The 16,161-nt window shown below is 37.6% G+C and overlaps 1 protein-coding gene across 2 annotated transcripts in view; it reads left to right on the top strand.

The window, feature by feature from the left end:
* Positions 1 to 16,161, top strand: part of ADAMTS17 (ADAM metallopeptidase with thrombospondin type 1 motif 17) — a 588,524-nt gene that overhangs the window by 366,589 nt on the left and 205,774 nt on the right. For both annotated transcript variants that reach the window (XM_001372954.4, XM_016426268.2), the window contains exons 11-12: positions 11,029 to 11,130; positions 12,069 to 12,214. In XM_001372954.4, coding sequence (XP_001372991.2) covers positions 11,029 to 11,130; positions 12,069 to 12,214 — 248 coding nt within the window. The remainder of the gene's footprint in view (positions 1 to 11,028; positions 11,131 to 12,068; positions 12,215 to 16,161) is intronic.

Genomic DNA, 16,161 nt, shown 5'->3' with positions numbered 1-16,161 from the left:
TCATACCTTGTAATTCTCTGATCCGAGAATGCCTGTGTTCTATGTTTTACCAATAATGCTTCAATCTCATGTGGGCACATTATTGTTAATGGACATCCCAATACTAAATCAACGGTTTTTGTTACTAGTAAGGCTGTAGCAGCTACTCCTCTAAGGCATGGTGGTGCTCCTGCTGCTACTGGGTCTAGTTGGGCAGAATAATAAGCAATTGGGCGCTGAGAAGGTCCCAAAGTCTGAGTTAACACACCAGAGGCTACTCCTCTTCGCTCATGCACATATAAGGTAAATGGCTTGTTGTAATCTGGGATGCCTAGAGCAGGGGCAGACATGATAGCCTTTTTCAGATCTGTTAGAGCTGACAAGTGTTCAGGCCCTAATTTGAGGGGTTCAGGAACCGAATCCTTTGTTAATGCTATAAGGGGTTTAGTGATTTCCCCATAGCATGGAATCCATTGTCTACAAAACCCTGTTGCTCCTAAAATTGCTCTCAGCTGTTTCTTAGTGGTAGGAGCACTCAATTTTTTCTATTGTATCCTCAATTTTTTCTATTTTATCCTCAATATTTTCTATTTTATCCTCATTTTGTTTTATTTTATCCTCATTTTGTTTTATTTTATCCTCATTTTGTTTTATTTTATCCTCATTTTGTTTTATTTTATCATCTCTAAATATAGTATTGAGGAGTACAAAAATGACAGTACCTATTAATATAAAAATTTGGAGGTATCCTTCATTCCTCAATGCCCCTACTTCTTCAGCTGCCATATAATTGTCAAAGAATGTAGTACTCATTTTTATATGTATATTTTGTAATTTCACAAAACACGTGGGGAGCAGGGCAAAGCAACAAACTTTCCACAGGGTTTTTTTTTTTTTTAATCCAGGAAGTTGTTCCTTAAGGGAAAGGATATTTAGAAACAGTTCTTCCAGCCAGGACTTTAGAGTCCTGTTGCTGAGATTTAAAAACAGCTGTTTTCTGTCTATCAGAGTCACACAGCTGGGAAGTATCTGAGGTCCGATTTGAACCCAGGACCTTCTGCCTCTAGGGCTGGCTCTCAATCCGCTGAGCTACCCAGCTGTCCCTTAAGATTAAAGGGAAGAAAAAGAAAAAACTGCTGATTCCAATTTAACTTAAGGAGAAAAGAGAAAAAGTTTTTTATACTCACGTGTTCTAGCAGCTGTGTCTTTAAGCCAAGTTTTTTTTTTTTTTTAAAAAAGGATTAAGTGGTGAAACAGTATAGTAAAAAGGCAAGGAAAAAGTTTTATTGAGAGGATTCTTTAGACTCCCGTGTGGTCAGCCACAATGTTACAAGGGAATCACTTTAAAAGACTGATATATATTAATTTAAGGTCGCCAAGGAATCAGCTATGTAATTCCTAAATGAAAAACTCAAGTCAGCCGTCAGCCTTTTTTTGGAGTTTAATTACAATAGGAGCAAGAAAGGAATTAGAGATATATATAGAGAGAGAAAGGGGAGAGAAGGGAATAGGGCTTAAATACCCCTTCTGTTTAGGCTGGGCCAAAAGGCCCAATCCCTTAGATAGTTGGGGCAAAGAAAAGAGATCAGTCCCTTTCACTCACGTGTCCAAAATGGAGAAACAGTCTCAGAGGCCCCCACCTTCAGCTTCCTTCAGAGCAAGCTTCCTCCGAGCCCAGGAACCACACCGCTCCAAAACTCCCCCCTCCCCAGTCTCCAGACCCTCCTATCTTTAAGGACACCATCCAAGTTGCCTCCCCTCAGTCCTCACATCTACCAATCACTCTTCATCAATTTCCCTGTCAATGGAGGCTCTCGCTTAACCCAGGACCGCCCAGAGGTTTCTGGCTTTTTGCACATGTCTGTTGAAGGTCATATTTTCAAATGATTAAATCTATACTCCTTTGTTACAGCCCTTTCTAAATCCTGTTAACTTGAGTATGGTAGAGATTGGAATAATTAAATTTTGATCTAGGCTGCAGCCCTTACTCAATCCTATTAGGACTGAATAGGGTGGAGTATCTCCATTGTATCAATTCTAAAATCAATCAAGACTAAAAGAAATTCCTGTTCTATGCTTAAGCATAGGTCAAAGTCCTTTCCATTGTTCAGCAAAGGGTTTCTGTCCTAAAGTAATCTTAAGAAGGGAAGAGAAAGAACCTCCCATGCCAATGGGGTTCCCATTCCAATAGACTATCAGTAAGAAATTTTCCAAGTATGAAATATCCCAATGGTGAAATTTTCAACAATTATAAGTCTAAGGAAATTTTGAGGTTTACACTACAGAAATATGAACCAAAAAAAAATATTTGGCATGTGAAATTGGCATTACTTCCAGAAGTTACTGGCAAATATAGCTGTCTCTTCTTTTAGCCAATGGTAATGTGGTATTTTTAATTCAGTAAAGCATTACCCCCCCCAAAAAAATGCCCAAATGTAAAAGTAATAAACATTGGACAGTAAATATTTGTTAGGAAAAGGAAATACACGTTAGAAAATTGGCCTCCTCAATCTTTTTCATGCTTACATCTTCTCCCTGCTTTCATGCTTAAAAAAAAAAAAACTACTTTTAAACATTTCCCTGAGGTTAATTAAGCCAAGTAATTATGCCAGATGAATTAAAGGTTCACAAATCATAAAGTATGTATGCTCCCCCAATTCTCTGACCATAAAATTACTTTTGAAGAAGGCGGTGTTTCAAAGTCTGACAATACTTTTTAAGTTTGTTTCTTTTTGTTGTTGTTAATAGAAGTCTTAGAGGCTTTCAGGTAAAAGGCAACATAGTATCTGTGTAAAAAATCCATGAAATTATCCAGTCTATTTGTCAGACATTTCCCCATCTTTTTCTCAAACCACATAACGCATTTTAATGTAAGGAATCCCAAATAAAAAAGAAAATAGTGACTAGAAGTAATATTGATCAGCCTCACTAGTTGACTTGGAAGTCTGACTTCCTCAAAAATCAAAAAGGAGGATTTAAATCCATTATTTTCCTTTTTTTAATTTTGTTTTGAAAAAAAAAAATCTAGTTATCAAAACAACCCTATTGTTTTGAGAAACCTAGATTACTGGAATAAGAAAAGGGTAATCTCTGCATTCTCATCCTTTTAATACTGCTCTAAACATGAAGCATTTCATTTAAAAAAATTGATTCATTCTTTTTGATAACTGATGGTTAAAAACTCTGAACACATTACACCTCTGTCCCATTCCTCCTTTTCATGTCCTTTTATTTAATATGACCTCTATCTTTCATTCCCATGACCCATGGCACTGTCAGCATTACTATTTTTCAAGTGTCTCTCCCAAGCAACAAATATCCCTCTTTTGGCAAATTTGCCAATGTGTATCATCCTCAATTCTTCTTAATTCAAATCAGTGCCATTCTGTCATCCATAAATCTCCCTTTATACTTTCCTTGATTTCATTGAAATTTGCATCAGTTAAAATCAGGCTCATTGTTTAGATCTAGCCTGAACAATTCTTTTTTCTTCCAAATTAAATTACACCCTTTTTCTCAGACAAAAGAGAGACAGAGAAACAGAGAGACAGAGAAACCCAGGTTAATCTGGCAAGACTTGAGGTTACTAGCTTCAACCAGAAATTATACACAAGCTCTTTTAGACAGTGTTGTACAGTAGTAGACTCACACTGATGCCAGTTTTCAGAGCTGTCTTGACTGTCTCATTCTCAGCTTCTTAAGCATCTGCATCCTCTCCTGATGTTGTTGTACTTTGGCAGCTGATAGCCCCAATTTTCCAGAAGCATTTGAAAGTTTATGGCAGACTCCATCCCAGAGAGCCATCTAGGTTTTATGTAATCTGACCTCTTTTACATCCATGACCTCTTGACTCTCTTTCCTATGATCAGTGCCTGGACCCCTTGACTCTCACAACACACTGAGTATGAAGACAGGGTCTCTGCATCAGTGGCATGAATGCAGAAAGCTCAAACAAATCGTGCAGAGCACCAAGTTTGCTTTTCAAGCTGGCACATCTGCTGAAGGGAAGGCTTTCAAATTGGACTTGTATTTGTGGAAAATTTGCATTAGTATCTTTTTCATCCACTTTTTGGATTTTCTTTTCAATCTGCTTTTTGGCTTGTTTATCCACAACACATTTTTGAGGGATTTTACATAACCATTATCTTTCATTATTGTTTTGAATCAAAACTATAATCCAAATACCCTGACATTAAGTAGATGCACAGAATAGAGACTAGCATGCTCCCACATAATGATGAATTCTGTACAAAACTCAAGAAAAATATGAAAACTAACCTTTTTATTCAAGTTGTACCTCTAGCTGAATAAAAATGATACTATATAGCAGGTCATTAGCAATCTACAAAGGTTAGTATCTCCTGCCACTGGGCAGCACTATAATCTAATCTCACTGCATATATATATTTATATATACACTCATTTGTCTTTTCTTTGAAAATTTCTCAGAGGATCTTATAATGTATTCACTTATTTTACTGGCAGAGGTTTCCTAATAGAAGCACAAAATAGACTTTTTTCTAGTCAATTAAAAAGACCTATCAACTGAAGGTTTTGATATTAACATATTAGTATCCATGATGAAATTTTTGAGAGTAATTATTGGTCATACTATTCATATCTATGCATTTAGAAAATTCAGAATATATGTAGCTGCATAAATGTGTATACATGTGTGTACATACACACATATATAAATATATATTTCTTTATTAGAGATATAGTGACTTTTCCAAAGTCACATAAAACAAGAATAAGAATAGAACCAATTTTCTTTACTCATTTTGTTGCTATGTTTAAATCAGAAAGTTGAATCCAAATCATAAGCCACATAAATTTTAAGAATTATGACTAAAAACCAATCAAGTGGCACTGCCACCATTTTTGATCCACAGAATATTTGGTCATAGCTTTTATGTTAAATAGACCACATATAGACACTTGAGGCATTATTCCTAAGGAATACCTTGCAGATTTGGGCAATTATAGAATAGAGCATTATATATTCATCACGTCATCTGGCTTGTATTTCTGGAGATCCCAATGAACTGTTCACTTCCTCTTCCTGTTCCTCTGTTGAGATCACCACAAGATGGCCTCATTACTACTCAATTATTGTGTTTCCTATTCCTGTGAAAGTTGTAGCATTATTCAGTAGCCCTAGTGCTTATTATATCAAAGCAACTACAATCATGTTTTGTTTTTAGTTTATTATTATTCAGAACAACACAGTGAAGTTGGCTGCTATTCCAGGCCTATTTTTCAGTTGCAGAAACTGTCATGTCTTATTTTTCTATGCCTGTTTCTCTTTCCTAGGACCATAAAATATTTAAAGGTAAATACTATTAGTGTTAAAGACATTGTGATAAACCCCAAGGTCCTGTTTTAGGCCTCCTTCCCTTTTTAAATACTCTTCATCTTGTCATTCTTATCACATTCCACTGTCATCTAGTCCCTCTATCAAGATGACTCCAAAATCTATATCTCTAGCTCCAACTTCCTTGAAGAGCTCCAGATCAGCATTTCATTTTTTTTTAAATTTGGTCAATTTCAAACATTATTCCTTGGTTACAAGAATCATATTCTTTCCCTCCCACTCCTCCCCCAATCCTTCCCATAGCTAATGCGCAATTCCACTGGGTTTTACATATGTCCTTGATCAGAACCTATTTCCATGCTGTTAATGTTTGCACTAGGATGATCATTTAGAGTCTATATCCCTAATCATATCCCCCTTGACCCATGTAATCAAGCAGTTGTTTTTCTTTGGTGTTTTTACTCCCACAGTTTTTCCTCTGAATGTGGATAGTGTTCTTTCTCATAGATCCCTCCAGGTTGTTCATGACCAGATCAGCATTTCAAGCTTCTTTTTGAATCTCTTTAGTACCTTACACCCAGTACAAAATAAACTGAATACCTTCCCCTCCCCCCATTTGCTCCTCTTCTTGATTCCCCAAAAATGTCAATGTCATCATCAATCTCTCTGATTTGCCTTAAAACCTCAAAGTCATCCTTGACTTTTCATTTATATCCTCTCCCACATAAACTCAGTCAACACAAGTTCCATTGAACAATAGAGAACCCAAAGGGTACAGTGTATGATAAGACTGGAAACCTAAATTATTGCTTGGTCGTGTAGGGAATTAAAAAGTAAGCAAGCAAGTGCTTTCTGTTTCCAAAGTAGTATTTATTTCACACACATCCCTCCTTCCATTTCCTATGATTCTAGTTTAGGCTCTTTTTATCTTGTCTGGACTGCTATGATAACTTTCTATCCAATCTCTCTGACTTTGTTCTTCCTCCCCACTTCTATTTCCATTCTGGATCCCATTGCCACATTCATTCTTCTACAACATAGCTCTGTTCACAAGTCATTCAAACAAGGATTTATCAAGAACTGTATGCCAGACAGTGCTAGATACTAGTTACAAATACACAGAATAAAAAATTCTTATGCACAAGAAGCTTATATTTTTCACAGGAGAGACAAGTACATATATGTATGTACATATAGAAATATATATAGACTATTAACTATTTATTTAAAAATAAAATATATAAATATATATACATAATGATTGGGGATGTAGACTCTAAGCAATTACCCTAATGCAAATATCAATAATATGGAAATAGGTCTTGATCAATGACACATGTAAAGCCCATTGGAATTGTGTGTTGGCTATGGGAGCAGAGTGAGTGGGAAGAGGGAAGGGAAAGAACATGAATCATGTAACCATGGGAAAATATTCTAAATTAATTAATTAAATAAAAATTTTCAATTATAAATAAATATCCATGAACACACACACAGTAATTAAATACAGAGTAGTTTTGGGAGGGAGAGCATTAGGAGAAAGGCTTTATTTAGAGTGCTTGAATTGAGTCATAGAAGAGATGTACTCTGAAGTACAACTAGTGAGGGAGGACATTCTAAGCATGTAGGGAGCAGCCAGTGCAGAGGCACAGACTGCAATGGGTAGAGAAAAGAGATCATATGTATTAAATTTTCTTTAGGTTGAAATAGCAAGATTTGGCCATTGATTGGATATACGGAGTGAGGGAGAGTGAAGGCAATTGATTTTTTACCCAATTTTATTCAGTAATCCTTAGTTTTCTCCACATTAATTATCAAATCAAATTTATCTTTTACTATTCTCCTTCACACATCCTAAATTCCAGTCAAACTGGATTCTTTGCTAATCATCCTTAATGTCTCTAGCTATATGCTTTTGCTCATATTTCTCCCTCTCTTTGAAGTGCATATTCTTTCAGTTGTATCTTTCCAAATTGCCATCCTTTAAGGTATAGCTCAGATATTATCCTACCTTGGAGATGGATAATCATTTTCTCCTCTGAACAACCTACTATATTATGTGAACTCTGAACTAACTACCATTCTATATGGCTGTGATGGGAAACATTTTGGGGACATTTTAGGGACCCTGTGCCATGCCCCAACCCACCCCCAGACTGCATGCCAATGCCTGCCCCCCCTTGCATGCCCCACCCCCTAACTGCATGTAGGGGCGTGGCTGCTGCTACTTTAGGATTCCCCATATATACAATTAGAGGAGTACATCATCATTCCTTTCCTGGAGACAAGTTCTACACAGTGCATGAATCATATTAAAAGGAAAAAGGTCAGTGACCCAATGAGCATCCTCCTCCTGTGCTGGGCCTGGGGATATTCAGTAAAGGAGAAAGACTGCCCTGAAGGAAGCAGAGAACATTCTTTAAAGGATTGGGGTGGGGGCGGGGTAGCTAGAACCTGAATGGATAGAATTTCCTGGAAGGCTCAGACATTTTGTAGACCTTTCTTTGTGGGTATTTCTTGCATACCCAAAGTCTGAGGGACCCATTTCAGCTACTGCTTCCCCCCCAATTGAGTTAGGGAATTATCTGCCCAGGTAACTGGGTGCACATAGTTCAAAACACAGGAAAAGACCCAGAATGTGAGGACAGGAATAGTCACAGCATCTAGTAGTTAGGGGTTAAAGCAATAGGTATCAACAGGAGGGATTAAAATAACAAAGAGGGATTAAGGACTATTTATTCTATAGTGTCCTGAAGCTTTGAGGTCTTAGACCCCCTCACAGGAATAGGTGTCCCCACTTCCTCTTCTGCCACCTGTTTCTTGGGGTTTTAATGTGAGAGACTTGAATCTATGTATTCTGTCCTTCCAGTTTTATAGCTGTGGAGGTGGATAGGATGGCTCCATGGAGACCCTCCCATTCAGTTGTTAACTGGTTCAGTCCCTCAGTTTGACGCAGGGGTCCCCAAACTACAGCTGGCAGGCCACATGCAGCCCCCTGAGGTCATTTATCTGGCCTTACGCACACTTCTGGAAGGGGCACCTCTTTCATTGGTGTTCAGTGAGAGGAGCACTGTATGTGGCAGCTCCACAAAGTGTGGCGTCACTCATGTACAGTACTACTTCGGGTGACATAATCCTTTGCATGGCACCTTGTTCTGAGAGTAACTGACCGAGAATGAAGCACCATGCAGAGGATTATATGGCTGCACAATGGAAGATGTCAGCATGGTGAGCAGTGATCTGGGGGAGGGGATTCCGCACTGTATATGCTGCTACCTAGTATAGTGGTAGTGGTGGTGTGCAAGGTGTGACAGGCCCATCACAGCCAGAGCTGCAGCCTCCACTATCCCAGATAGCAGTATATAGATTTGTTCATAGTTTTTTCAATAGTCCGGCCCTCCAACCGTCTGCAGGACAGTGAATTGGCCCCCTATGTAAAAAGTTTGGGGACTCCTGATCCACTGGGCCAAACTTTGGCCCAAGTGGGAGATTTCCTCTCTATTCTCCTTTGAAGGATTAGGGAGGCTCTAATTAGCACATTCCCTTAGGGTCTGCTGAATGGGGCTCAGCCCTAAATTTGCTCACAGGGTTATTTTAATTAGGGTCAGTGGAATCAGAAGGATCTGGACCCAGTCAATTTTTTGCTTACAAAAGCAAGACAGTTACCATTTCTGTTGGGGAAAGTCACACCTGCTCAGCTTCCTCTCCCCCTAGCCTGGGTGGGGAGGGTGTGTATGGAGGCCTGTGACCATTCCTGGGGCTGAGTCAAACTCAACTATGCTACCCTCAGCCCTTGCAACAGTAGAGAGAGGCTAGAATGCCCCAACCCCTGTGTGCCTCCTAGCTGGCCAACCCAGTGACCTGCATGTGGCCACTGAGAGGCCTCTGTGTGCCATCTTTGGCATGTGTATCATAGGTTCACCATCACAACTATATGACATCTCTCATAAGGCTCTCACTTATTTGTGTTTCTGTCATTTTTGTAGGGCCAGAGGTATACTATAGCAATTACTTAAGTTTAAGTGTTCAAGGAAATATCATGAATTAAGGAAAGAAAATGAAACTCAAAGTTAGAAAATGATGACAATAAGAGCTCACATTCATATAGTACTTTAAAGTTTGCAAAACACTACACATGAATCATCTCATTTGATCTTTACAAAGGCCCTATGGGGTAGGAGCCTATATTATATCATTTTACACATGAGGAAAATTTAGTTGGAGATTATGTGATAGGCCCAAGGTCATATAGGTAGTATTTGAGTTGGGATTTAAACCCAGATCTTCATAGTTCTAAGATCAGAGGGTCTGCCATTTAGTAACTGTATGACCTAGAAAGTGATCCTTTGTTTCTTCATCTGTAAAACGGGAATAGGAATATCTGCTTGCAATGCTTTGAGAATCTAAGGAGATAATGCAAATGAAAAATTATATAAATGTAAGCTATCATCAATGAATGAATTATTTAACACACCTTATTTTTGTCTATTTTGATCTTTTCTAACTATTGAACATTGTAGCCACATAAATATAGGAAAACATTACTTGGCAGTTCTTATTTTCTTTCACATCTGTATATATATGCACATAAACTCACATTATATTGTCAAAGTACTATAAGGTTAATATGTGATGAATCAAACTGTTTCACAAGTTACAATAAATTTCTATAAGACCCTCTAGCATAGTGAGATTCTCATCTCTTTATTATAATGTTGTATAGGAGAATATATGTTTTTGACACGTATATTCCATTCAAATCTTCAACTTCTTTAGGTTTATCAATACAGACACATGATGAATGTGATAGATCTAAGGATCACTCTCATTCTTTTCACTCTATTGCTCAACTTTTTCTTCTGTTTTTGTTTCCTACAACTTCTCAGTGCTTTTGGCTTATGAAAAGCAAGAGTTGCTAATCCATTCTTATGCAACTGTACACATGTTTAAAATTACTTGAAAGTGCTCCACTGGAACACACAAACATGTTCAAGCTTAAAAAAGGTGAGGTGAACATTTCTGGACTATATGTGATTGTTCTATGCAAGGAACTTTGATCATTGTTCTTTCTTAAGTGCTCCAATCATCCTGCCCACCTGTCTGTCACCTTGGGTGCACATTGAAAAGGAAGCTTCTTTCACTAATGCCTTAAATTAGCCACATTTGATTTTGATAAATCGGACAAGTTGCCTGTGATTTATTCTTTAGACAGTTTAGGAACATATTAGGTATCTGCTTGTTTCATTTATATGGACATTTTAGGCCACTACAGCTTTTCTGCTTTTCTTGGAGTAATTTCAGATTGAAAGTATTGGGACAAGCCCAAATTGAAGAGTGGATTTCTACATGTCTTGAATTTGAGGATTTACTTTGATTGTATTATCTTTTGACTTCCAAATAGTTGATATGGCATGCCAGCCCAGCTCTATTTGGCTTAACATTTGCAAAAGGATTGGAGTGAAAGAGAGATGAACTTTTGACTATTCATATATATATATATATATATAGCCCCTATTAAAAAATACTATGCTTATAATTCATTTGCATAAAAATGAATCACTTTTCCTATTCTTCTATTTTAAATTGCAGGTATTTAGCCCTAAATAGACATTGAAAAGAAGTTATCATTTCTGACTATTTGCAGTTCTGGGTTAGGGTACCAATATCAGTAAATTTCTCATTGGTTTTGGAAATCAACAGAAATAATTTTTCTCAACCTTTTATAATTGCAGCATTTGATGTGTGCAGGGTTGTGGTGTCTTGTAGAAGGGGATACATCTTGCAAAACTAAGCTGGACCCTCCTCTGGATGGCACTGAATGTGGGGCAGATAAGGTAATTGCTTACTCCAAGCAGTTGTCTTTTAAGTCTTAGGTAAAATTACATTCCTATAAAACAATCATTGATCATTAAAATTCTGATGTAAGGATTGATTTCTGTTCAGATGAAGCTCTATGAATGCCATCATTGACCTAGTTTGAAAACAGTTTGAGTTTCTTCACTATTCCCCATGGTCCTTTTCCTGTAATTCTCTTTGAAGAACAAAAAGGAGGAGGAGAAGGAAGAAGAAAAAGGAGGAGGAAGAAAAATGACATTTTTGGTCTCATAGAAGGAGTCTGATTTGCCATTCCTTAGAACTGTTGTATTTAACCTATTAGTAAAGATATCTAAAGTTAGAATTCACACCATAAGTACTTATTTAATGTCTACTGTGGGAAAGACAGAGGCAGCTAGATGGAGAGTGCTGGGCCTAGAGTTAAGAAGACCTTAGTTCAAGTGTGATCTCAAACATTTGCAAACTATGTGACCCTGGACAAGTCACCTAACCTCTGTTTGCATTGGTCCACTGAAGAAGGAAGTGGGGGAAAAAAACCCAGTATCTTTGCTAAGAAAAATCCCATGGGTATCAGACATAACTTAACAGCTAAACACTAGTACCAATAACAACATGGACAAAACAGTATGATGGCAGATTTTCTTTAGTTGATGGTGACTTTTTTCTCTTCCCCTTTTCCTCAACTTCCCTGCCAATTAACACACTTGAAAGACTAGGGAAGCTTTCCTTTAAAGTTTACTTTAAAGAAATCTGCCCATGACTTCATAATTAGAATAATTACCCTTTAAATGACACCAGAGCTGTCCCATTCTCACTCTTATATGGAAAATTCAACTTATCCAGGGGTCTTTTTCCTCCTTCTCATCCCATGCTGTAACCTGAAGGGCATTTTTCTTAGATCACTTTACTCAGTGAACATTCACATGCTTTATTTCAGTGGTGCCGAGCTGGGGAGTGTGTCAATAAAACTCCTATTCCAGAACATGTGGATGGGGACTGGAGTACCTGGAGTCCTTGGAGTATGTGCAGTAGGACATGTGGTACTGGAGCTCGGTTCAGACAAAGGAAATGTGACAATCCCCCGTGAGTACTTTCCTACCCAATGACATTTTTTATTTTATCCCTTTATTCCTTAAATATTGACTGAAATTCTAGTAGTAGTCCTTGAACTAGGTACCAGAAAAGACTTAAAGATCTACAAGTTAGTTCTTTACTTCCTTAGAACTTAGTTGAAGAAATAAGATATTCAGTTTGATTCAACAAACATATATTAGGTGCCTACTATGTGCCAGGCACCACACTAAGTACTTAAGACAGAAAGATAAAAATAAAACAGGCTCTGTCCTCAAGGAGCTTACATTCTCCTGAACATATACAGAAATACCTATAAGTTAGGAGGTACCATAAGAGAAGAACAATCAGCCAGTTGGAGCAGTGAATAATAGAGTGTTTGGTTCAGAGTCAGGAAGGCATGACTTCAAATCCCACCTCAGATACTGGCTAGCTTTGTAATTCTGGGATATTCATATGTACCTCTTTGTGTGTCAATTTTGTCTGTAAAATGATAGAAGTTAGACTGTATGGCTTCTAAGATATCTCCCAGTTCTAGATATAAGATTCAGTTATCCATGATCTTTTGAAAATATAGTGAGATTCAGATAACAGAAAGACTTTTCTAACACATTAATGCTTTAAGGTTCAGTGAGGAAAGTACCCAAATTCCACACACCAAAAAATAAAATAAGTTCTCTTTTGGGAATTAGAGGAGGAAAATTAAGTAGAATGAGAAAGCTTGGCTGCCAATAGATTGTATATAACAAATGACTTAGCAGCAAATTTCCACATACTTTTGAAAATTTAGCTTTGCCTAATCATTCTATCCCTATGTACTTAAAGACAGGAAAACAAAAGAAAACAAAATCAAAAGGTGAGCCAATATGAAAGGACCCAATGATTCTATTTCTTTTTCTGCCTCTATAGTAATCATGTTACAAAGCAGTGACAGTATTTATTGCTTAGAATATATTCTGTGATTATACATGAGGATAATTTCTCCAGGATGATAATGTAACTTATTTTAGCCTCATGTAATCCTAATGTGGCACAGTGGATAGAATGCCAGGCCTGGCATCAAAAGATTTATCTTCTTGATTTCAAATCTGGAATCAGACACATTATCTGTGTGACCCTGGGCAAGTCACTTAATCCTATTTGCCTCAGTTCTTCATTTGTAAAATGAGCTGGATGGAGAAGAAATTGACAAACCACTCCAGCATCTTTGGCAAGAAAACCTGAAATGGGGTCATGAAGACTTGGGCATAACTAGGTGACTGCATACAAAAATCCAGATGATCCTGCTAATACTTGTGTGCCCACTAGACTTGTCTCCTCAAATGTGTAGTAACTCGGGCATTTAGAGGCAAATTTAACCATGGCTTTTGGACTGGAGTGCAAAGCTATGTTCACATTATATTACACATTAAGTACTGCACACCTCCCACACCTATGAGTGTCTGGGGACATTTCTGGATCTCTCTAATCCAATTCAATAAACATTTGCTAAAGGCTTACTATTAGCCAGGCACTGTGCTAAGTGGTAAGAGTATAATGAGTAAAAAGAAAGACAACCACTGGGTTTAAGGAGTTTATAATCTGAAAGGAAAACAGCATACAAGAGAAAGCAGAAAAGAGAGCATGGGGATGGGAAGAGGATGGGATACCAGGGGATACCTGGCTAAGGGGTGTTTTGTTTGGAGATAAAAACCAAGTAGGAGAGCAGATGCAAAATGGAATGAGCAGTCTAGTTTCTGCCTTCTGTATAGGAAGCCAACAGAAGGAGTTTGATACTCTTCCTTCCAGCCCTCCAATCTGTAAAGATTAAAATTTTTTACAAATCAGAGGAGAAAAGAGGCTGAGAGAGGTATTTGAGTCACCAACAGTGATGAGTTTAGAGGTGATGAGCTTATCCTGGGAGGTTCATCTTGTTGCAGACTGGGCAGCATATGACCAGTGGACTCTTTGGCTCATAGTTTCTCAATCAGTAAAATGGAGATAACAATACTTATGCTATTACCTGCATCACAGGGCTGTGATAAAAGAAAGGATGTGGGAAACCTAAAAGTACAATGGAAATGTTAGGATTTTTACAGCTTCAAGAACTGTACTATAGCATATTTCTCAGCTAATGGAGGATTATTTACCATGTAGTAGTTTGAATATTCTTCATGATTTCTCATCATCTATTCAACAGTCATTTCTTAAGCACTACAAATGTTTAAGATACTGTGATAGGTCATGAGGACAAAAAGATAAAATGAAAAATGAGAAAGCCAAAAATGATATAATATAGCCTCTTGTCCAAAGCTGCATATGTTCTAGAGCCTTATCTTAAATGAGGAGCAACAAAGAGAAGGTCTTATTTAATGAAAGTATGCTCTGGTTAGGAATCAATTCCCATAGGGTTCAGTTATTCTTGCTATACAGATGATTCCCAGTCGTATGTGTCTAGTGCTTTCTTATGGGTTCACTTATTATCCCTATGAAAATGACTTTACTACCTACATTATTACTCTAAACATAATCTTCAAGCCCAGTTCCACATTTTCAGTTGCTTGCTTGTCTCTCAAGTATCTCCACATCAATATAGCTAGAACAGATACTCATTATATTTCCTTTCAAACCTCTTTCTCCTCCAAATATTCCCATTTTAGGTAACATTACTTCAGTCATCTAGATATTATTATTTTTAACTCTTGCCATCTCCTTTAGTCTGCCCTCCCCCATATCAAAGTTGCTAAGAATTCAATCAATAAATCAATTGGCATTTATCAAATTTTTACTATGTACCAGGCTCTTCAAGAATTGTGGTGACACCAAAAAAGAAAAAAAATGTGAAACTAATCCTTGCCCTCAAGGAACTTCCATTCTAACAGGGAAAATATTTTATTCAGACCACAATAGGATAATAGGTTCTTATATGAATTAAAATACCATGTTAATCAGATCATGTAGGTTAAAAATGGAATAGAGACTGGGTAACTTTGAAGGGATAGAAGCTGGGCAGGAGATTGAGAGGGTATAGGCAGACAGTGAAAGGCCTCCTGGAGGAGGTTATACTTTAAGACTTAGAGGAAGTTAGGGATTCTAAGAGTCAGAGGTTAGGAGAGAAGGCATTCCAAAATAGGCAATACAAAAGCATAGAGTATAGGTGAATTGTAGAATACACAAAGAAGAAGAGAATGTAAATATACTTCATATATAAGACATATACTTCAGGAAAATCACTTGGGCAGAGAACAGATTGGAGTGGGATGAGACTTGGCAAGATCAACCAGAAACCTTCAGCAATATTCCAGGGAAATGGTGATTAGTGTGGTATCTGTGATAGTTGAGAAAGGGAACATATATGAAAGATATTGCAAAAAACAAAAGTATAAGATTTATCATCTGATTGATGATTGGGTCTTGTTTTTTCTACCTCTTCAATGCCTCTCCTATCCATCCTTTTCTATTCACTTACATAGCCCAGCCACCACCCTTGCTCAGGCCTTCATCATCTCTTATCTGAACTATTGCAATATAGCTTTCTATTTTTCCTTCCAGTATTAGCTCTCACTCATCTTCAATGTATCTTCTGTATAGCAGCCAAAGTGGCATTATTCCTAAAGTCCAAGTCTAAGCTTCTTATTTCCTTAACAAGAAAACTTCAGAAGCTCTCTATTGTCTCTAGGAGAAAAAAACTCTGTGTGGCCTTTAAAACCTCTACAGTATTGGTCCCACCTTCCTTTCCAGGCATCTCAGTCCCCTTCACACTTTTTCCATTCTAGTTGAACTGGCCTCCCACTTGCCATAGGGTGATATACATGACATTTTTCCACCTCTGTGTCTTGTACAACCTCTGGCCCATGATTGGAATATCCTGCCTCTTAGAAACCCTAGTCTCTGTTAGAGTTTAGCTCAGGTACCATCTCCTCCATGAAGTCTTTCCTGAATCACTCCAACTACCCACCCCCAATTATTAGGGTTTTCTT

The sequence above is a fragment of the Monodelphis domestica genome, chromosome 1 (assembly GCF_027887165.1).
Source record: "Monodelphis domestica isolate mMonDom1 chromosome 1, mMonDom1.pri, whole genome shotgun sequence".
Taxonomy (NCBI): domain Eukaryota; kingdom Metazoa; phylum Chordata; class Mammalia; order Didelphimorphia; family Didelphidae; genus Monodelphis; species Monodelphis domestica.
This window is presented reverse-complemented; position numbering and strand designations above follow the sequence as displayed.